The 22,973-nt window shown below is 52.5% G+C and overlaps 1 protein-coding gene and 1 long non-coding RNA gene across 5 annotated transcripts in view; both read left to right on the forward strand.

Moving 5' to 3' along the window:
* The first annotated feature begins 514 nt into the window (after positions 1-514).
* Positions 515-5,601, forward strand: LOC109489904. Its single transcript, XR_004624629.1, has 3 exons — positions 515-714; positions 4,420-4,501; positions 5,545-5,601. It is a non-coding gene; the product is annotated as an uncharacterized LOC109489904 (long non-coding RNA).
* A 9,647-nt stretch (positions 5,602-15,248) lies between these two features.
* ADGRE5 (adhesion G protein-coupled receptor E5) overlaps positions 15,249-22,973 on the forward strand; it is a 35,674-nt gene continuing 27,949 nt past the window's right edge. Inside the window, exons 1-2 of one of the 4 annotated variants that reach the window (XM_034657902.1) lie at positions 15,249-15,283; positions 19,669-19,724. Coding sequence is in view for 1 of the 4 variants with exons in the window: in XM_034657897.1 (XP_034513788.1) it covers positions 15,339-15,389; positions 19,669-19,724 (107 nt within the window). In the remaining 3 variants the exon portion in view is untranslated. Of the gene's footprint in view, positions 15,284-15,326; positions 15,390-19,668; positions 19,725-22,973 lie in introns of those variants that run through there. The other 3 variants (XM_034657897.1, XM_034657900.1, XM_034657901.1) reach the window with 3 other exon arrangements.

The raw sequence follows: 22,973 nt of genomic DNA on the forward strand, positions 1-22,973 counted from the left end.
GAAACCACTGGACTATTTCAAGGCAGGCTACGATGTCATCTGATTTAATTTTGAGCAGTTTCATATGATACTCACAGAAGTAATATGGTACCTGGGATTTACTTTAAAATAGTCCATAAAAACAAAACAAAAACAGTTGGGAGGTGAGAGATAAAACAAGATGGGAGAAAGTAGATTATCATAGAAGTCGGGTGACCGGGCCATTCAGGCTCTTCACACTCTTCTATTTTTGCATGTGTGTGGAAATTTTCTATAATAAAAAGGGAAATAATAAAGACAAACCATGTACCCGATTTTGGGGGGCAGGAGAGAAACAACTGTGGGGGATCCAGGGCAGAAGCAGGGATTCCAGGCAGGGGTCACAGCAAGGTCCAGGCTACAGGCCATCAGCCTGGCCAAAATCAGAGGCCGACAATAGCAAGTGTTGACAAGAGGTGGAGGAACGGGAACTCTCATCCGAGGCTGGTGTGCGTGGAACAGTTTGCCAGGTGTTTTCTGTTTTAGGAAGTCACACACGACAGCCCAGCAATTCGCTTCCTGGGTATTTACCCAAGAGGAATGAAAACATATGTCTGCGCAAAGATCTGTTGGCAAATGTTCATAGCAGCTTTGTTCGTTCTTGCCAAAAAGCTGGAAACACCCCAAATGTCTACCAACAGGAGCACGGATGAACGCGCTGAGGTCCACTGGCACCACACCACGGAGTACTCGCAGGTACTGGAGGCTAGGAAATCTCAGGAGGGTCACTGCTGAGAAGCAGCCCCCAGGCAAAAGAGGCCCCCCCTGGGGCTCTGTTTGCATGAAATTCTCCAGAAGGCTAGACTAACCCACAGAGCTAGAAATCGGAATAGTGCTCGGAGTGGGGTGGGCGTGGGGGCCGGTGAGAGGCCTGGGATCCTTCTGGGACCTTCTGGATGGAAAAGTTCCCGACTCTGGTGGGTTGCGGGCCCCGGGCCCACGCACGTGTCGGGCACGCGGGCTGCAGAACCTGACGGATGGAAACGGTGTCTCAGTAAAGTTCCGGGGCAGGTGCTGCCCCCCCCCCCCCGTGTGAAGGCGGCGGCGTGAGCGGTGGGATTCTGATCTGAGCTCCCAGGCAGAGCCTGCAGGCCTCGGGGGCGGCTGGGCGGGGCGTGGGGGCATCAGAGGAAGCCCCCGCCACCCCCAGGTAGGGGAGGGGGAAGCCCAGACCTCCGCCCCCCGCCGGGACGCGCTGGCGGGTCTAAAAGCCTCCCTGCAGCGGCCCGGGCGGTCGATCGCAGACACCCCGGCTCCGTCCCGCCTGCCCGGCAGCCCGGCCCCTTCCCGCCAGCCCAGCCCCCGGGAGGAGACCCGGGCCGGGCGGCCGGGCGGAGCCTGCTCCGCAGCCCCGCGCGGGGCGCTCGCCCCCTCCCCGAGGCCCTTCCTTTTCAGCCACGGAGACGTGCCCTTGTCCCGGAGGCTGGAGGGGGGCCACGGGCCAGACACGCGGGGGGCTGCCCTGGGATGAGCCTGCCGGTGTCCCCCTTTCCCCCACTGGAACTCCTGAAGAGCAGGGGCTGAGGTCTTCCCTCCTCACCAGGGGCGACTAAATCTTAGACTTAGAGCCACGTCTTTTGGGGCCTGTCAGGCTTGGGTTCATTCATTCATTCATTCATTCATTCATTCATTCATTCTTTCATTCACCAAATATCTACGGAGCGTCTAATCCCGCCCTCCCGGAGCGGACAGCCTAGACCAGCGCAGAACAACAGAAATAGGATGGACCCACAAACAAGGGCACATAGGCCATTTAAAATTTCCCAGTAGCCACACTTTAAAAAGCAGAAAATAAGTCGATGCAATTAATGGTAATCCTGTATTTTATTCAACCCACTATGGCCAAAATATTCCCCATTCGACTTGCACTTCAGTATAAAAAAATGAGTAAAGAGATATTTTACACCCTTTTCTCTGTACCGAGTCTTTGAAATCTGGTATGTTCTCACTTGGAACATATCTGAATTCGGAGTGGTCATTTTTGAGCACCCCATAGGTACGCTGGAGCCAGTGGTGACCACGTGGGCAGGCACAGGCCAGGAGGGTGGCAGGGGGCAGGTGAGAGGGATGAAGGGGCCCAGCGGACACAGTGAGGCCTTTGGGTTTCAGTCTAGTGAGACCAGCTCCCCAGACAGTTTTGAACAGGGCAGGAGCATGATCTGACTGTTAAAAAAAAATCCTTTGACTGCTGTGTTAGAATAAGTGGGGAGGAGGCAGGGCCTTACCTTGAAATGCACTGAAAAATGAGGTGAACGGATAAGCCAGCTGTGGTCCATCCAGACAGTGGAGTATTATTTAGGGCTAAAAAGGAAGGGCCTTCAGGCCATGAAAAGACAGGGAGGAACCTTAAATGTCCATTGCTAGGTGAAGGAAGCCAGTCTGAAAAGGCTCTAGATACTGTATGGTTCCCACTATATGACATTCTGGAAAAGGCAAAACTATGGAGAAGATCAGTGGTTGGTGGGGGCTGGGCGGGATGGACAGGTGGAGCAGGGAAGATCTTTAGGGCAGTGAAAAACCCCCTGTATGAGATTATAATGGGGAGTACGTGTCGTTCTGCATTGGTCCAAACCCACGGAACGGACAACACGCAGAGTGAAGGGTGACGAACACTGTGGACTTGGAGCGGCTTTGACACGCCTGTGGGCTCATCAGCTGTAATCAATGCACCCTCTTCTCTGGTGGGGCTCCTGATTCCGGGGGAGGCCGTGCCTTGGTGGGGGCAGAGGGCTGTAGGAGATCTCTGTACTTCCCCCACAAGTTTGTTGTGAGCCTCAAACTGCTAAAAAAAAAAAAAAACATTAATTCTTAATTCGCAAAAATTGTAACGAGGTGGGTGGGTAGATGGATGGAAGACAGATCAAGCCAAGCATCAACCGCGGACTATAGGTGGTGGGCGTACACGTGGGTGTTCACTGGACAATTCTTTCCATTTTTCTGTACATTTGACAACAGTGATGTTGAATCGTGGAAGAACAGACTGTGCATGTCCTGGGGCTGTGGGGACAGATGACCGCAGAGTGGGGGGCTTGACACAGCAGGAATTTTATTATCCCACAGTTCTGGAGGCCAGCAGTCTGAAATCAGAGTGTCCTCAGGGCTGCGTTTCCTCAAAGGCAATGGGGGAAGATCCTTCCAGGCCACTTCTAGCTCGTGGGGGCTCTGGTGTTCCCTGGCTTCTCGCCCCATCACTCCAATCTCTGCCCTGTCTTTATACAGCCTTCTTCCCTTCCCTCTTCTCTTCTGTCTCTTATAAGAACACTTGTCAGTGGATTTAGGCTCGCTGTATAATCCAGGACGTTCTTATATCGCTCCTATCTTCGTTACTTCTGCAAAGACCCTATTTCCAAGTAAGACCGCAGTCACATGTTTCAAGGGTTAGGACTTGGACATATCTTTTTGGAGGCACAATTCGACCCGCAATCCCACAATATAGGCCATGTTTCGTGGGTCAGCTGTGGGACCCTAGCACGTGGCACAGCCTCTCTAAGCCCCTCTTAGTGGCACACAGTAGGCGCTCAGTAAACAGGAGCTATTGTTTCCATCATCCCCAGGGCCTCTCCTGGCAGGTGGTCCACTTGTAAGCAGCCTCTGGGGACCCAGAGGCCACGTCGGAGCATCAGGTGCGTGGTCTGGTGCCGTCTGGAGGAGAAGGAAGTGTCCTGGTTGATGGCCCAGGCTCTGGCATCAGAGAGGCAAGGGTTTAAGTCCTGGTCTTGTCACCAGAGAAACACAGTGACCTTGGCCAGGTGACTTTGAACCTCTGAGCTTCAATTTCCTCATTTGTAATGGGTTGGCGGTGTCATTTATTTATTTAGTAAGTTTACTGAGTACCTTCTACATGCCAGGTACTGAGTGTGAAGGGTGGGGGTACAGTGGTGACCGAGAGAGGTGAGGTCTGTCCTCAGAGGGGAGATGAGAAATCTGCTATGATGAGAAATGTGCTATTTAGAGAATTTAAATGAGCTGATGGTTGGTGTAAACCGGTCAGTAGAGAGGACTTCCTGGAGGAGGGGACATTAACTGGAGTCTAAATGACAAGAAGGAAGGGCGCCTGGGAGGCTCAGTCAGTTGAGTGTCTGCCTTCAGCTCAGGTCATGATCCCGGGGTCCTGGGATCGAGCCCCACGTCCCTCTCTGCTCCATGGGGAGTCTGCTTCCTCCCTCTCTGTCCGCCCCTCCCCCTGCTTGTGCTCTCTCTCTCTTCTCTCTCAAATAAATAGATGAATAAAGTCTTTAAGAATAAATAAATAAATGACAAGAAGGAGCTGGCCATGTGAGAACCATCAGGAAGGGCATTCCAGGCAGAGGGAGAGCAGTCCTGGCTCCAAGGAGGGGAATGAGGGACTCACTCACTTTTTCATTCAACAAACATGTGTTGAGCACTGTGCACCTTCCACAGACACAGCCGTGAGCGAAGAACAAAGAAATGACAGTTCCTGGCCCACGGTGAAATGCTCAGTGAATGTTAGCAATTATTCCTGGTGAGTAAATTTGGGGATCTCTCTGATTCCTTCCTTCTCAGCGGCTTCCCCGAGGAAAACACCTCTGCCCAAGACCTTCCCTCTATAGTGAAGTTGGCTTTCTTGTTTTTATTCTGGTTGTAAGACGACACATACTAGGGGGTGGAAATAGAGGCCAGTACAAAGAAAGAGAAATACCTGAATTTTCACCTTCTCAAAGAAAGTATAGCTTGAAGGACATCTTTCTGGATGTTTCTCTGGGCATTCAGGTGTGTGCACACACATGCACACATGCCTATGGCCGCTATATACGTACACGTGCTTGCAGTCACGCATACGCGGTGCGCACACATCTGTAAGTGCATAAACGCATGCAAACACATGTGTATTCACACCCATCCTCATTTACACGTGCACGCAAACACACGTACAAACACACGCACATACAGGGGAGCAGGATTGGGGTGAAACGAGTGAGGGTGATTTTTGAAACCAGGGCTAGATCCCGGCTGTATTTACAAATCTGGCTTTTTTTTCCCATGGATTTTTCCATTATTTTTATTTTTTAAAATATTGCATTAAAATATTTACCTTGGGGCGCCTGGGTGGCACAGCGGTTAAGCATCTGCCTTCGGCTCAGGGCGTGATCCTGGCGTTATGGGATCGAGCCCCACATCAGGCTCCTCTGCTATGAGCCTGCTTCTTCCTCTCCCACTCCCCCTGCTTGTGTTCCCTCTCTCGCTGGCTGTCTCTATCTCTGTCAAATAAATAAATAAAATCTAAAAAAAAAAAAAAAGAATAGAAAAATAAACTTAAAAAAAAAAAATAAATAAAATATTTACCTTGACGACTGCGTTTTTTGACACCCCCTTAGATCTTGCTCCTGAGGTGACTGCCCCACTTGCCTCTCCCTCATCCCAACACACAGGCACACACATGCACACCTTTATGCACACACGTATGCATGCACACTCACACATGCACATAAGTTCACACATACACAACACAACCCACTAACAGGTGTCAAATCACACTTTTCCCACGCCCCCAACCCTTTTTCCTAGTCACTACCCAGTGGTCCGGTGACATCCACCAAAGCCTTGAAGAGAAAAAATATTGTACTTATGAGAACGTCCTGACTTTCAAAATGGAACAGAAGAGAATAGGAAATGTCAGACCTCAGTGCACAGAGATAGGATAAATATTACTTCATGCAACTTTTGCTTCAGTTCTGAACCTGGGTAAGACTATATTACAGTGTGAAAAATCAGTGCTCTGATTCATGGTCAACATGCTTGAAATATGTGGCTATATGTGATGGTTTGGTTTTTTTTTTTTAAAGATTTTTTAATTTCTTTATTCGACAGAGATAGAGACAGCCAGCGAGAGAGGGAACACAAGCAGAGGAAGAGCCCGACGTGGGGCTCGATCCCATAACACCGGGATCACGCCCTGGCTCGATCCCATAACACCGGGATCACGCCCTGAGCCGAAGGCAGACGCTCAACCGCTGTGCCACCCAGGCGCCCCTATATGTGATGTTTGAAACCTATGATCTTTTTGTTTTCCTTTCTTCTTTTTTTGAAGTCCCATGTTAATTACAGCATATCCAAGAATTGAACTTAACTGCGTCCCTGAATATGTTTGGAAGAAATTCAACAGAGTCACTTGCTATTTGAAAGCCTCTGTGTAAGTTTTATATGGAGTAAATATAAATTCGTATCCTGTTCAAACAACCGATATCTTCATGTGTATCTGAAACATAGCACCTAAATTTAAAGATGTCTTATATAACCCTGAGTATCATATATCATATTTATCATAGAGTAAAGATTTATCATATATTAAATATACGGCCATTATTTTGTTTCGAGATTCTTTTTGTTTTTCTTTTTTTTTTTTTTAAAGATTTTATTTATTTATTTGACAGAGATAGAGACAGCCAGCAAGAGAGGGAACACAAGCAGGGGGAGTGGGAGAGGAAGAAGCAGGCTCATAGCAGAGGAGCCTGATGTGGGGCTCGATCCCATAACGCCGGGATCACGCCCTGAGCAGAAGGCAGACGCTTAACCGCTGTGCCACCCAGGCGCCCCTCTTTTTGTTTTTCTGTTAATATATCGCAGAGGTCACACGGTGTCAATGAATCTAGGTTTGCTCATTTTTTTTTTCCTGCTCTGTATTTAGCTGACCCGCTGGGCAAGGACACTCACTGTTTTCCAGCTTCTGTAAGGGTTTTCATCATGGCGATAGCAGCCAGCACCTACTATGCACTTGGCGAGACACTAAATGAGCATTTCTTTGTTTTTTTCTAAGACTTTATTTATTTATTTGACAATGAGAGAGAGAGTACAAGCAGGGGGAGTGACAAGGAGAGGGAGAAGCAGACTCCCCACTGAGTAGAGAGCTCGACGTGGGGCTCAATCCCAGGACCTGGGATCAGGACCTGAGCTGAAGGCAGACGCTTCACTGACTGAGCCACCCCCAGGCGTCCCTAAATGAGAATTTCATACACATTATCTCATGATGTGCCCAATGCACAGGTGAGAAAATGGAGACTCTGTGACATTGATTCATGTACTGAGGGCACATAGTTCACAGAAGGTGGAGCCAGGATTGGAACCCCAGCCACCTAATTATGGGGCTCTTACCAACCCTGCATTACACTTTATAGATCTTCGAATTTTCCCAGAGATGGGCTTGTTGGGTCAGAGAGTTCACACAATTAAATGTTTAATACAAAGATCTGGAACCGCCCTCCACGAAGGTTCTATCAATTTGCACTCCCATGAGTGCACACAGCTGTGTATGCCCAAAATTTCACACATGCTAATAAGCTTGACTTTTTTTTTTTTTAGATTTTATTTATTTATTTGAGAATGAGAGAGCAAGAGAGAGCATGAACAGGGGGTGGGGAGAGGGAGAAGCGGGACTTGATCCCAGGACCCTGGGATCATGACCTGAGCTGAAGGCAGACACTTAACTGACTGAGCCGCCCAGCTGTCCCTAACCATGAGTCTTTAGCTGATAAATGGTCAGATCGTGCATCCTTGCGAGAGGTTTGGTGACTTTTTATCGTTCCTTTGTGAGCCTTCTATTTATGCCCTGTGCCAATTTCACATGTGGGATATTTGTCTTTTTCTTATTGATTCATAAGTGCTCTTTTTATATTAAGGTTCTTAACACTTTATCTGCCATATATGTGGCCAAGAATCTAATCCTCCTTGACCTAGGATCACTTTGAAGGGCCAGACAAGTCTGCTTTATTGCCCACCTGGCCTCAAATGAATGTTTTTAGTTCTGATGTGTCCTTGCTGCAGACTGCATTTTATTGGTACCTCCAGAAGCAGAAGTGGAAACCCCAAAGTCTTATAAACCCCAGTCTTATCCAAACCTTCATTTGAACAACACCTCAGCTTTCCGTGGCAAGAAAGTTGAGGCCTAGGAGTCAGGAGCCCAGGTTTCGGTCCCAGCTCTGTAGCCCACTGCAATGACTGACAGCTTCTCTCTCCTCCAGGGTCAGAGGTGTTGCTGCAAATCCAGCCACGCCCACCCCATCCAGCCACGCCCACCTCCCACCCAGCCACACCCACCCCCATCTAGCCACGCCCACCTCCTCTAGAAGAGCCGGAGCAGCAGCTGGAGAGGAATGGGAGGCACCTCAAGCAAGGTCAGGGAAACTGTATGAGAGGTCCCTGGCCTTGATCGGTGGCTGGCAACCCCTTGGTGCCTCCAGCACCTTCCTGGCTAAGGAAAGAAAGCCCTTGGCTACTTGGGGCTACTTTTGTCACCCTCTTTTTAATACAGTCTTACATATGGTTTCTCTGTGCCCCAGTTTTATCATCTGCAAAATGGGGATCATCGGAATGATAATGTGAGTTAGGGTCTGTAAAGGGGTTGGAATGGTGCCTGGCACACAGTAGGTGCTCAGTAAACAACATCAGTGCTTCAGTGTCACTGCTGCATTGTCACTGAGGATAAGGGGTAGGATGGAAAAGCAGGACGGGGCGGGGGGGGGGGCACCTGGAACCAGCCCCAGGGGCAGGTGGGACCCTCCACAGCAGTCTTTGCCTGGTGCCATCTGGATGGACCCTCAGGGGAGAAACTGAGGCCCCACCCATGCCCCACCTCATCTCGGTGTCCCTACCCCATCCCCTCCAAGACCCAGAGAGGCCCCCTGGGAAAGTGGCACCGTGGGGACCATGCTGCCCAGCACAAGTGGGGACCATGCTGCCCAGCACAATTACCGTTTTCATCCTCATTAAACCACATTTTCATTCTAATTAGAGTTTCACTGCCTCCCAGAGAGAAGGGCCGATTACTTTTCAGCATCATTACCAGCCTCTCCCTCCCTCCCTCCCTTCCCACCCTGCCCAGGTGCCTGTTCCACACCGGCCAGCCTCTCTCTCTCTTCTCCCACCCTCCCTCCCTCTTGCCATCTTTTCACAGACTAGAGAGAAGCATGGGACGTGTATTAGTCTCCTACTGGGTGTGGAGCTTGGTGTTAGGGACCTTCACCTACAGCGTTGCCACCTTACTTTTGCCCTGCTCTAATTGATTCTTTTTCTTCAACACATCCCCCCTTCCAAACATGCCCTGTGATTTATTTGTTCCGTTTATCATCTCTCTCTGCTTTCCCAGAATGCCAGCACCCACCCGTATCCCCGCAGCACTCCTGGGCATGCTGACTCCCTTCTTCCAACAGCCAGCCCCTGGCAGCTGGACCAGTCCCGGGGCCAGCAGAAAGTTCTGGAGAGCAAACACACTGCAGCCCTTGCCCACTGACTGATGGGGAGTGCTGGATAAATACTCTGGCTCCCCGCCGCCTGGTGGGAAAGCTCTGAGGGGTGCCCTCAACCTGTTGTCTCAGCACCCCCACCAGGTCCGAGCCCCATTTGCTAGCAGTGGAGACTCACTGGTGAACACACCCTCACTGACGGCCCTCCCTTCCCTTCCCCGCTTCCTCTCTCCCCTGCCCGTGCTTTCTGGGGTCACCTCCCACTGGAATCCACTGCACCCAGGATCCTTCCCTCCTCCCCTCCTTGAGGTTCAGGGAAGTCCAAGAAAGTTTCTTCCCTACACAGCACGCAAAGGATGGGTTACAAACACTTCGGAAGCTCTCCTGAGAACAGAAGTGCCGTTTCAACCAGACTGCAGCCTCCATGGGCAGCTCGGACCCACGTTTGAAACAAACTCTTGGGGTGCTCTCTTTCAGAGTGGGGGTGAACTTCCTGGCACTTTTGGGGGGGTGCTTGGCAGTATGCATTAAAATGGGCAGCGTTCCAACCCTCCACCATCAGCTCCCCTTCTGGGAATAAGAGCTCTCGAGCACGGAGGTGGGAGCCAGAGTGGTTTTGGCAGGCTTGTTTGCGACCAAGCAGAGCGAGAAACAGCCCATGTGTCCACCGACAAAGGATGAGGAATTCAGCTACGGTGCTGTGGGACGCCACGTGACTTCAGAAAAAAACAAGATAGATGCCTATCTTAGGTTTTTAGGGCTGACAAAACAAAGTACCATAAACTGGGTGGCTGAAAACAAGAGGAATTGATTCTCCCACACTTCTGGCCCCAGAAGTCCGAAGTCAGGTGTGGGCAGGGCTGGCTCCTCCTGGAGACTCAGGGGGAGAATTCCTACCGGCCTCTGGTGGCTCCAGTGGCCTCCCACAGCCGGTGGCGTTCTTTGGTTTGTGACTACATCTCTCTGATCTCTGCCTCTGTCTTCACGTGGCCTTCTCTGGGTTCCTGTCCGTCCCCCACCCCTTTTAAAGATTTTATTTATTTATTTGACACAGAGAGAGACAGCCAGTGAGAGAGGGAACACAAGCAGGGGGAGTGGGAGAGGAAGAAGCAGGCTCCCAGTGGAGCAGGGAGCCCGATGTGGGGCTCGATCCCAAGACCCTGGGACTATGCCCTGAGCCGAAAGCAGATGTTTAAAGACTGAGCCACCCAGGTGCCCCCCCCCCCCGTCCCCTCTTCTAATAAGGACACCAGTCGTACTGGATTTGAGGCCCACCCTAATCCAGGATGACCTAACTTTAACTTAACTAATTATACCTACAAAGACCCTATTTCCAAATAAGGTCACAGGGACCGGAGTTTAGGACCTGGACGTCTTTTTTGAGGACACACAGCTCAGCCCGCAACACCGCCCTGGGACTAATCATTAAGTGTGGTCTGATTCCCTTTCTGTGATCAGACTTAGCCTGAATCGGGAGGCAGCCCCCCCTGCCCCAACCCCACACCTCCAAGCTTTAGTGCAATCATGGTGGCGTCTTCTCTCCCTGCTTCAGCTCATAATGTGTCCAGCACTGTCCTCATCATTTTAGGGGCATTATTTGAGTCAATTTTTGCAAGAATCCTATGAAGTTCAAACTGCATCGCCCCACCTTACAGATGGGGAGACTGATACCTAGGTACAGTGAATCCCTATTTCCGGTAGGCAGAGGAGCTGGCCCCAGGGGCCTTTTGTCACAGCTGTGGCTGCTGGCTGTGACTTCCGCTGTGACAGTGTGGACCTGCCATGAAATGCACACACGGTCATTAATTTTTTCCAACAACCTGCAAGGCAGAAATGACACTCCTGTCCTAAACGAGGAGGCCAAGGCAAGGAAGGGGTAAGTAACTTGACCAACGGCACACAGGAGGTGCTGGGCGGGGGGGGTGGGCTTGAGCCAAACATGTGGCCTTGCGGGGAACCGCGGCCTCCATCTCCTGGCAAACAGGGGGAGGGTCCCCTCCAGCCCAGTTGGCGTCCTGCAGCCACAGGCCTACACAGGGCTCGAATCTCCATCTCTGGGGTTGGGGCCCGGAGGTCCAGGCTGTGTACGGGGACCATCGATGGCCCCCGCTCTTGGGGCGCACCGGGCACCAGCAGGGGTACAGCAGCCCTTGGCTGCCTCAGGGCCCACCTCAGGCTCCAGCTGCCACACGCCCGGGACCCGAGTCAGCCTCCAGGTCCTTCAGAGCTTGGGGACCTACAGGCAGCTCCCTCACCCCTCAGGGGTTATTAATTAATGTTAATTAATATCTGTGTTCACAGAGCCAGCCGGGCCCTTGGGCCTGGAGCATCCGAGAACGGAAAATATGAGAAAGCTGGTGCCCTGCCAGGGAGCGTGGCTTATTCAGACTGGTCGGGGCTGGCTGGTGGAGAAGGGCTCCTGGTGACTCAAGGGGACACTGAGACACAGGGGAGGCAGAGCAGCCCCGGACGACTTCAGAAGTGGTTGCGTGTGAGGGGCACCTGGGTGGCTCAGTCGGTTAAGCATCCATCTCTTGGTTTCGGCTCAGGTCACCACGATCTCAGGGTCATGGGATCGAGCCCCGTGTTGGGCTCCGCCCTCAACACGGAATCTGCTTCAGATCCTCTCTCCCTCTCCTTCTGCTTCTCCCTAACCCCGCCCCCACCCTGGCTCACGTGCTCATGCTCTCTCTCTCTCAAATAAGTAAGTAAATAAATAAATAAACAAAATCATAAAAAATGTGGTTGCCATTTGAAAGAACAAAGAGACAAGCCTTGGAGACCCATGAGCTCTGGGTCCCACCCCGAGCCTCGGTTTCCTCATCTGTAAACGGGATGAGAATTCCTTTTCTTAAATGTGACAGGGAGGGGACTCATCAAGCTTTTATGCATTTAGAACGCTTTGCACATAAAACTTCCTCTCCCTGGCTGCTCACGGAGAGAGGCCTCGTGCAGCCAGGTGCCTCAGTTTCCCTTTTCGGGCACATGAGGAGGGGGGCAGGCCACCTCCCTGCTGCGGCTACCTCTGGGTGGGTCCCCAGGGCAGGCCCGATCTCAGGGAACACTCGGAAAGATCAGTGCCAAATGGCCTGATTAATAACGCCATCGCTAGCATGGCGACGAGACGGTTCTGGCCCCTGATTAAAAACAGAAGTTTCCCCCACATTTGCGGAGACGGAGCAGAAGGGAAAACAAAGACGTGCACACTCTCGCCAGATAAATACAGACGCAAACACATGCACGGCAGATAAACACACACTGGCACACCAAATACACACAGCCGGCTGTGGAAATCGGGCTGGGCTGGCACGGCCCAGCTCATGCAGCCCAGAGACCCCCCCAGGAGCAGCCAGCTACAGGAATGGGGGAGCAACCCCCCCCCCCCCCGCACAGATGCTGCCAACGCCCGACCACATGGGGCCCTGACCACTGCCAGGCACCTGGCTTGAAGCCAGAAGGGCAGGAACGAGCGCCCCCGACAGCGCCCCGGCCCACGGCAGAAGGGACTAGGTGGAATAATGCCCCTATTCCTTCTCCCAGCAGGTGCATGGCCCACACGGTCTCCCAGGGTCCCTCAGCTCCCTTCACTCTCCCCCTCCCCAAGTTCCCTGCCAGCGTCTCCTGGTTTAGTCAGCTCGGGAGGCTGCAGCAACGCACCACAGACTGGGTGGCCTACGAACAGCACACGTGTGCTTCCCACAGTTCTGGAGGCCGGGACGTTCAAGATCATGCTGGCGTTCTGGTGAGAGCCCTCTTCTGCGTTCACGGACAGCTGCCCCAGCAGGACTGAGCCCCACTTGCTAAGGGCACTAATTCAACTCACGGGGGCTCTACACTCACGACCTGATCACCTCCCCAAGGCCGCACCTCCTAATACCATCGCCTTGGGCGTTAGGATTTCACCAGATGCGTTTGGGGGGAAATGCACAAGTATCTCTTTTATCCCCCAAATAAACCATATGCGCCCCCCCCATCCTTGTGTCAGGGTATGCTTCTGGGGGGGGGGCAAACCAAGACAGTGCAAAGAAGCCCAAATCTGCACAAGTACACGCAGACCAGTGTGTGTATCTGCCAGCAGGGTACACAGCAGTCGGTAGTGCTCGAAGGGGGTGATCTCGTCCCTCATCGGACGTGTGACAAGTTCTGCAAACATTTCTAGTTGTCACAGTTGTTACTGGCTCCTAGCTGAAAACCCGACAGTTCACAGAACAGCACACACACACCCCCACCAGCAAAGAACGATCTGGCCTGCGATGTCAAGTACTGAGGTTGAGAAACCCTGGTCTACGGGAACCCAGTGGATCCTACACCTTGTCCCACCCACCGAGTCCCACGTGGAAGGAGCTGAGTGTAAGCACACCAGGCAAATCCAGACACGCAGTGGGATTCACAGGCAGCCTCAGACCACAGACAGGCACTGTGGGCCAGGCCCTTATACTAGAGAAACAGTGGGAACATTCCAGCCTGGTATGTTTCCCACCGGGATGTGTAGACCCCCAGAGGGGACCTGCACGTTCTGGAGGCAGCCTGGACGCTAGGTTCTGCTCCAAGGGCTTTTCCATGAGAATAACTCATTCAGTCCTCCCATCCCCCTGGGGGGTGGTTCGATGACAATTATGCCCATTTTACAAACAAGGAAACTGAGGCCCAGAGAGGGGAAGTGTGTGCCCAGTGACCCAGCTAGAAATCCAGGTGCCCCCTGCAGTACGTGTAGACAGAGAAAGCAGGCTGGAAGGGGACCCTCCCCCGACCCCCCCACCACCTGGGGGCTGAGGTGAGGGGGGTCAGTGAAGACTTTTGATTTCCAAAGGGATTCCTGTTTCACTTTGGGTAATTAAGAAACCCACTTTTAGGGGCGCCTGGGTGGCACAGCGGTTAAGCGTCTGCCTTCGGCTCAGGGCGTGATCCCGGCGTTACGGGATCGATCCCCACATCAGGCTCCTCTGCTATGAGCCTGCTTCTTCCTCTCCCACTCCCCCTGCTTGTGTTCCCTCTCTCGCTGGCTGTCTCTATCTCTGTAAAAATAAATAAATAAAATCTTTAAAAAAAAAAAAAAAAAAAAAAAAGAAACCCACTTTTAAACGTTTTTTAAACCAGCTGACCTGGAAGGGTCAGACATACCTGGGACTCCAAACCTTCCCTCACCATTTTCTGGCTCTGTGAACCTGGGCAAGCCAAGTAGCCTCCCCGAGCCTCAGTTTCCCTATCTGCAAAATGGCGGTCCACCCACTCACTATTCCGCAAGTGTTCTTCAAGGGCCTCCTGAGGACCAAGCACTCTGCCCACCTCTGGCCTGAACAGGATTAAGGAGGGATGGACGCAGAGTAAGTGTTCCACCCACCCCACCCCCTTCTCCCAAACATGGGGCTGCTTAATTAGCTCTGTGGGGGGCAGGAGCATGCCTTGGGGCGGAGCCTTCAGCTCCCCCCTACCCCTCAGCACACCATCCCCGTGCCTCTCAGGCCCCAGGAGTTGACCCCTGAGCTGCGTCCCAGGGCTTCCTGTCCAAATTCGGGGTCAGGGTTTGAAGCCAGGAAGCGGACAGGAGAGTGGGCTAAATCTGGAGGTGCCTCCCCCACCACCAGAAGCTGGGATTGTCCCGTGTCTGCTTCCCGCCGCTGCAGCGCGGGGAGCGAGCGCCACCTGTGGGCCACCAGGGGGAGGTGCGCGCGACTCTGGGAAAGTGGGTCGCCTCTGGGGTTTCTCCCCACGCAAGGTACCCGGGGCACCCGAGAGGTATTGGAAACAGCTCCTGTCATTGAAATTCTCCTCTACATCCCGCTTCTCCCAGGTACTGTTCCCACACTTAACCCTGTCTTCCATTAACCCCCCACCCCCACCCCATGAATATTTATTGAGCACCTACTACGGTATACAGGGATTCGGGGGCACAGAAGGAACAGAACAGGTAAACCTCCCTGCCCTTCTAGAGCTTACCATCGGAGGGGAAGACAGAAGAGGAAGGGGACAACAACGTATGAGATCATTGCTGGTTAAGTGTTTTAAAGGAGGAAGTAAACATAGGGTTGTAACTAGTGGCTGTGGAGGGGGAGCCTGCTCTGGCTAAGGTGAGTGGGGAGATTCTCTGGGGCCACAATGCTTGCACTGAGGCCTGAGAGGGGTATGGCCCTTGCCATGCCAAGACAGGGGCAAGGCCGTCCAGTGGTGGTCACAGTAAGTGCAAAGACCCTGGGGCAGAAAGGAGTTTGGGGTGTTGGACAACAAAGGAGGACAAGGTGGTGCCTTGGGTGCCATGAGGGAAGCTGTGGGTCTCGCTCAGCCCCGCGAGGGGAACTAACTCCATCCCCAGTCCTCCAGTCCCGGCTGGCTTCAGCTTTGGGGGCTGCCTGGCTCTTGGGGGAGGGGGTGGAGCCTCCTGGAGCTTCTAATTATGGTTTCAGAGGCACAGACTTAATTACTGCCTTTCGAAGGGTTAATTACCCCTAATCGGTTGGGAATCAGGCAATTCTCAAGCCTTCTGAGAACGAAAATATTTCCCCTCCCAGAAGCTGCCAGCCCCCCACCCCCTCCACCACTCCTGTCTGCAACCCCAACTTTGGATCTTCTTGGTTTCCCTGTATAGCGGTATGTGGTGAGCTGGGCAGAGTTGGGAAAACCCAAAACCACCAGTCTGCCCTCAGAGAACCCACTTGCTGGGACTGACACAGGCAAGAGCTGAATTCAGAGAAGGGGAAGGCTTGGGCCAGAAAAAGCTTGGAAGACTTCCTAGAGGAGGAGGCCGAGGGCTGGTCTTAAGGGCCCCAAGTGATATCCATGAGCCCCCAGGGCTCCTAAGATTCTGTCCTACCTGGGGAGCTGCAATGCCTGGAGAGGCTGGAGTTGATGGCTCCAGGCCTAGAGGGCCTTGGTTTTCTCTTCTGTTAAATGGGGGCAAAGGCACAGTGAACGAGGCACAACGGTGAGCAGAATTAAGCACATCAAAAATGGCTGCCCTCCTGGAGAAAACCCTGGTGGGTACTGAGGTGATAGCCCTCAGAAGGAGCTCACCCAGCCCAACCAGCCACCCTGTTCCTCCCAGTGCCCTCTGCCAGGCCTTTTAGCAATGTGAATATTAAAGCCTGGTTTCCTCTTGATCCCTGAGCTCGAGCTGAAACATACCACACCGGTTCCTACCTCAGGCCCTTTGCCCTTGCAGTTCCCCCAGCATGGCTGACCTTCCTCCTGATGGGGCTATGTCTGGGAAGCTCTGGTCCTAAACAGTCATCTCCTCCAGGGAGCCCTCCCTGACTATTCTGCTTCCCCAGGAACCACTCCCTTTCCTGGAAATTCTCCAGCCTATCATGCTTTATCCCTCCAATAAATTGCCTTGTTTCTATCCTGTCTGGGTGCCCTGGGGCTCAGTTTCCTCATCTGTAAAAAGGGCATGATATCTATAGTCCCCTCAAAGTCCTGGCCCCTGGCTGGTGGCCCCAGTGGCCAGGATATACTGGGACACCCTGCAGGTCACGGGACAGACTCAGGGGATTCTGAACAAAGTGAAGGAACAGTGAGCCGGAGCAGGGCAGGCAGGTGAGGGCCCCAAAACCAGACAGTCAGAAGAGGTTAGAGAGAAGGCCAACCTGGGAACAGTGGTCAGGCTGTTATGCCCCTGTTTCACAGAGGAGGTGAAGTCACTTACCAAGAGCACACAGCCTTCTGGTGGGGGAGCCAGGATTTACAGCCCCATTTGGCAGAGTCCCATGCATACAGGATGGGAGAGGGGTAGCCTGGGGAGGCAAAGGGAAGCAGTGGTGCAGGAGAGGCTGTTTGGAGGAAAGATGAAGAATTTGTTTTGATTTAGCTGTGTTGTGGAGGTGGGGTTCAGGCCAGGATGAGAATAAGGATTAAATCAGAGACAGAAGGAAACAAACGGAGGAAAGGAGGGATGAGGGAAGAAGACAGGGAGGGAGGGAGAGAGAGGGAAACGAATGGAAAAAGAGAAGAAGGAAGGATGATGGATGGATTGGTCAAGACTATTTCAGTCGCCGGTAAAAATCCAAACCCAAACTGGCTTAAGAAAAGTCTAAGGAATGTTGGCTTCAGGAATAGTTGAATCCAGGCTCTCAAACAAAGTAATCTCCTCCTCTCAACTAAGCTTTCCTCTGGAGAGCTTTATGCTCAGGCAGTGACTTCCCATGGGGATAAATAGCCTCAGCAACCCCTGGTTTATCTTTCAACAGCCAAGAACTCCAGGAAAAAATGAGAAAGGCACTTTTCCAACAGCGCTTCCAAAAATCCGGTGGCTGCCTCTCATTGAACAGACTGGGGTCACATGTCACTCAGAAACCAATCACCGTGGCCAGAAAGGATGGAATGTGCTCATTGGCTAGGCCTGGGTCATGTGATCGCTCCTGGTGATGGGGGTGGGCTCAGCCCCATCAGACTTCAGTGGGCGAAGGGTGGAGAAGGAGGGGCTTCATTCCAGAAGTGCCTACTGATCGCCTACTGTGTTCCCGGCCCTGGTCTGGGTGCTGGGGCTACAGCAGTGAACAAGGCAGAAAAACCCCTGTCCTCGTGGGGCTGACATCCCAGGCAGATACGTGACTGGCAGTGATATCAGAAGGCCATGTGTGCTATGGGGAAAGTTCAAGCAGAATAAAGGGAGGAAGGGAGCCGAGACTTTAACAGGAGGTGCTATCTTAGCAAAGACTCGCGACAGAGAGAGTGAAAATATCTGGGAAAGGGTGTTCCAGGCCGAGGGAACCGTCCATGCAAAGACCCCCAGGCAGGAGCATGTCCCGTGTATTGGGGGGACAGCAAGGAGGCCTGTGTGGCTGAGGGAGAGTGGGAGGTGGACATGGGGGGCGACAGGGGGGCGACAGGGCACATCACGCAGGGTGGTGTGGACCTCAGGAGGATTTTGGATATTATGCTGAGTAAGGTGGGAACCCTGGAGGGTTCTGAGCAGAGGAAGGACAGGACCTGACCTGACTCCAGTGCTCACAGGAAGAATGGACGGTCAGACCAACAAAGTAGCCCTCATATACACAGAGAGAGATTTCATGTGTAAAAATGACCAGATTTCGCCTCACTGTGAGCTAGTCTTTCACCAAAGGGTGGGTCTCTATCCCTCATGGACTCCGCAGGTCAGCCTGCTGCCACCCCCTCCCCGCATCTCCCTAGGTGTGGCTTGTCGCCCTTAATCAGACCTGTGGGCAGAGGCACAGGTAAGGCGAGGGGCTGGGAAGACAGGCGACTCCTGGGTTCCCCTCCCCACAAACCAGAGAGCCCCCAGCCCCACCTTGATCCAGGACACGCTTGGGCAGGGCTGCTAGGAATGTTTGCTTTTTGCCCTCTCCAAGTTGGCAGGAACAGGTGTGGCTGGGGGCACAGGGAGGCACAACCTAGCCTGAGGTTTTGGGGAGGAGGGAAGCTAGGTCACGGAGAGGCCGACCCTGGCAGGGGAAGGCCCAGGAGATAGGAGCTAGCCCCTCCAAGAAGGCCCAGGGGTCTGTTGGCCCTGCTGACACCTTGCTCTGTTTGAGTATCAAGGCTCCTGTGCCAGCCCCAAGCCATTGGAAGGGGCAAGGGTGGAGGGGCAGGCCCTATGGTTGGGCTCGGTCAGAACTGCCCAGAACAGGCAATGCAAGTGCCGATAAGGGCCCTAGAGGTTGGATTTCAGCCCTGAGAGGGTTGGGCAACATCCTGTTTGGGCAGGCTCCTATGGGTTTCTCTTCTGTAACCTTCCCCGGGCCCAGTGGGAGAGATCCAGGCAGGGGAGCGGGAGCCCACCGTTAACTCCATGAGAAACAGAAAAGCGCCCTTCGAGAATAGGACAGACACTTGCAAGAAGAAGGAGACCAACAACTTAGGCCCTGCTTCACTTCCTACACAAAAGTAACTCTAAATAGATGGCAGACCTACGTGTAAAACCGAAAACGATAGAGTGGATGAAGAAATCCTTGCGGCCTTGACTTACGCGAAGGTTCCTTAGCTGTGTCACCAGAAGCACGGTCCATGAAACAGAACATTCATAAATTGGACTTCATCTAAATGAAGATGTGTGCCCTTCAGAAGACACAGGGAGAACGAAAAGCCAAGCCACAGCCTTAGGGGGAAATATGTGCAGCTTGCACATCTGATGGGGGCTTGGACCCAGAGTATATAAAGGGTTCTCCAACCCAATACTAAGATTCAGCATTTGTTCATGTTTAAAACTCACTCAAGAAGAACTAGAAGGGAACTTCTAAACTCTGATATGTTAACTATAAAAAAAGAAGGAAGGAAGGAGAGAGAGAGAGAGAAGAAGAAAGAAAAAGAAAAGAGAAAGAAAAGAAAGGAAAAGAAAAGAAAAGAAAAAAAGAAAAGAGAAAGAAAAGGGGAAAAAAAGAAATAGAAAAGAAAGGAAAAGAAAGACCCACAACAAATATGAAAGTTCGTTGTAAAATAGTGGAAGATTTCCCCCAGAGAGCAGGACAAGAAAATGACAGCTGTTGTCATTGCTTCTTTTCAGCACTGCACTAGAGGTTTCCAGCCAGTTCAACAAAGAAAGGAAAGCCAAGAGAACAGGTAAGGATCAAAATGTAATAAATAAAACCTTCACCACTTGTGAGTGACGAAATCAGGTAACTGGCGGATGTAATAAAAATCTACTGACGAACGGATGGAATTAAGTGAATTTAGCAAGGTTCCTGGATACAAGGTCAATATACAAAAATGAATTCTATTGCTCTGTACCAGCAACAAGCAGCTGAAAAATAATTTTCTGAAAACTCGACAAGAAAACCCAGAGTCCCAATTTGGAAATGGGTGAAGGATTTGAACAGATACTTCAGCAAAGAGGATCTCTGGATCGCAGATAAGGATAGGAAAAGATCCTTGCCATCACCAGGCGGTAAAGAAATGCAGGGTAAAACCACAATGAGATATGCTGCATATACCCTTCAGAACAGTCAAAATAAGAAAGGCTGATGATACCTGGTGTTGGGGAAGATGTGGCGGGAATCGCTTTGGGAGACAATCTGACAGTTTCTTAAAAAGTTAAGCAGACACCGACCATATAATCCAGCAACGAAAGCACATGTGTGCGCAACTGTTCACAGCAGGATTATTCACGATGGCTCAAAGGCGGCAGCAACTCAAATGGCCATCCACAGATGAACAGATAAACAAAACAGGGTCCGTCCATACAGTCAGGTGCCCTGCTCCGCGGGGAGTCTGTTCTCCCTCTCCCTCTGTCCCTCCCCTCACCCCAGCTCATGGTCTCTCTCTCTCAAACAAATAAATAAAATCTTTAAAAAATTTTTAAAAACACCATACTGCATTGAAAAAGGCAGACACAAAATACTACAAATTGTATGATTCCATTTATGTGCAATTTCTAGAAGAGGCAAAGTTATGGGGAGACAAAGCAGAAGAGTGGTTGCCTGGGGCAGGGGAGGAGAGTGGAGAGGGACTGCAATGGGGACAAGGGAACTTTGGGGTTATAGAAGTGTTCGCAGATGCTGGATTGTGGTAATGGTTGCACAGCTCAGCAAATTTACTAGAAATCATTTAACTGAACACATACAGTAGGCAAATTACATGCTAAGTAAGTTACACCTTGATAAAGCTACTAAAAAGTCGCTCCAACCATCTGCAGACGGGATCGGCACCGTTCGGCTGATTAAACCAGCAGGTGCCTTCGGAGCAAGCCCTATTCTGCACACTGGGGACGCGGGTAGGGAACAAAGCAGACAACACCCTCATGGAGCTGGCGTTCTCCTGGGGAGACAGACAGGAAGCCAGACCAAGAAGTAAAATCGACAGTGTCGGATGGTGGTGTGTTACGAAAAATAAGGAAGGCACGGAGAGAGTGCAGTTTTAAGTTGGGGGTTGGGGAAGGCTTTCCGAGGAGGTGATGTCTGAGTGAAGACCTGAAGGCAGCGAGGAGAGAGGCATGTGGAGGTCTAGGGGAGGAGGGCAGCAAGCAGGGGGACTGTAAGTGCTCCCCTGGGGTAAGAGCATGCCAGGAACAGTGAGGAAGTCAGTGGGCTGGAGGGAATAGTGAGAAGAGCAGAGGAGGGGAGGGGAGGGGGTCGGGGCAGAGCCTGCAGAGCCTTCTGGGTCATGGGGTGGACTTTGGCTTTTGCTCTGAGATGGGAGCCATGGGGTTCCTGAGTCGACAAAAGACGGGATCTGACTCAGGTGTTCAAGGGCACCCTCTGGCCACTGTTGGGGGAACTGCTGGGGGGAGAGGGCGTGTGGGAGCTGGAAGGGCAGGACCTCTGTCAGATAGATGGAGCTGATCCAGGCAGGGGCCCTCAAGGCAGTGAAAAGCAGGTGGATTCTGGCTGGATTTTGCAAGTAGAGCCCTCAGGGTTTGCTGGTGCAGGAGAGAGACAGAGATAGAGACAGAGACAGAGAGAGCGTGGATTACTCCAAGTATATTGAGCTGAGCATCTGGGCCACTAAGGAAAGAAACAGAGGCTCAGAGAGGTAGAGGGAGGTGCCCCGGCCACATGTGAGGCCCTCGTGGCACCCGAGGCATGGCCCTAATTTGAGAACTCAGGGGCTGCGAAGGCTGCTTGGAGCCAGGCACCTCCTCCCGCTGCCTCCCAAGTCTGATCCCAGTACCCCTCTGGCTGTTCTCTTCCTTCAGTCTTGGCTTCCAGAACTTCTCCTCCCTGGGGAATCCAGTCCATGTGCTTCTGATTCCTTTGTCCTGAATTCATATGGCACGAGCACCCCCGAAAGCCTTATGTGGAAGAGTTTAGAGGCAGGGGGTGTGGAGGGGGGCACATTCCTCCTGGGGGGCCAGGGCTGCGTCTGGCAACATCTCCAGGGTGTCCGGCGGCAAGGAGGCCTCCTCCCAGGCCAGGCCAGACCGGCAGCCGCCCAACACAGCCTTTCGTTGGGGCCTGGCCGGCGCCCGCCCACAGCCCCGGCTCCAGCTGCCTTGACCCCCCCAGACCTCCCACACATTTCCTCCTAGGAGCCATGACCGTGGGATTTGGTTTTTCCCACCCTCTGCCTCTCTACCCAGCCTGCCACTCCCACGGGCCTCCTCCCAGCAGGCCCGGCTCCCCAGGCAGCCCCCCTGGCAGGGCCTGTGTGTGGCCAGAGAGCCACAGGGTGGGCGTCTGATGCTCCCTGGCACCCCTCCCATCGTCTGGCTTCTGTGCTCCTCCTCATCCCCAGCATCTGGGCTGTCCCCCTCCCCTCCTGCCTCCCTATGTCAAAGGCTTCGGAAGTGTCCCCTAATTCATTCACTCTTTATGAGCACTGACCTGCGGACCCCAGCTACTGGGGAGGCAGAGTGACGGTGCTTAGAAGCTACACTTACCAAGACCTTTGCAGGCATTTATAAATCCCGCCCACCCGCCTCCCAAGGAGGAATGAGTGCTTCTGTTCCCATTTCATAGACATGGAGACTGGAGCAAGGAGAGTGGATGTTGGATGCCCAGGGCCACACCGCCAGAAAGTAGCAGAGCCAGGACCAGACCCCTGACCCCTCTACTCTTCCGCCTCTCGTGAGAGTGACAGACAAGGTCCTGGCCTTCTGGAGCCCTTGATCCAGAGGAGAGAGACAGGAAATAGTAAACGAGCAAGAACGTACCCTTCAGTGACAAGGGCAATGAAGATCCAGAGAGGATGGCTGGGGGTCTGGGGACTTGAGCCAGGACCACCCTTGGGGTGAATGATTCCCTAGGATACACAGAAGTTAGAAAAGCTCTGATACGTATGGTCACGATTTATTACAGGAGAAGACTACAGTTAAAATCAGCAAGGGGGGGGGCGCCTGGGTGGCTCAGTGGGTTAAGCATCTGACTTTTGATT

This window comes from Ailuropoda melanoleuca, chromosome 4 (assembly GCF_002007445.2).
Source record: "Ailuropoda melanoleuca isolate Jingjing chromosome 4, ASM200744v2, whole genome shotgun sequence".
Classification (NCBI taxonomy): Eukaryota; Metazoa; Chordata; class Mammalia; order Carnivora; family Ursidae; genus Ailuropoda; species Ailuropoda melanoleuca.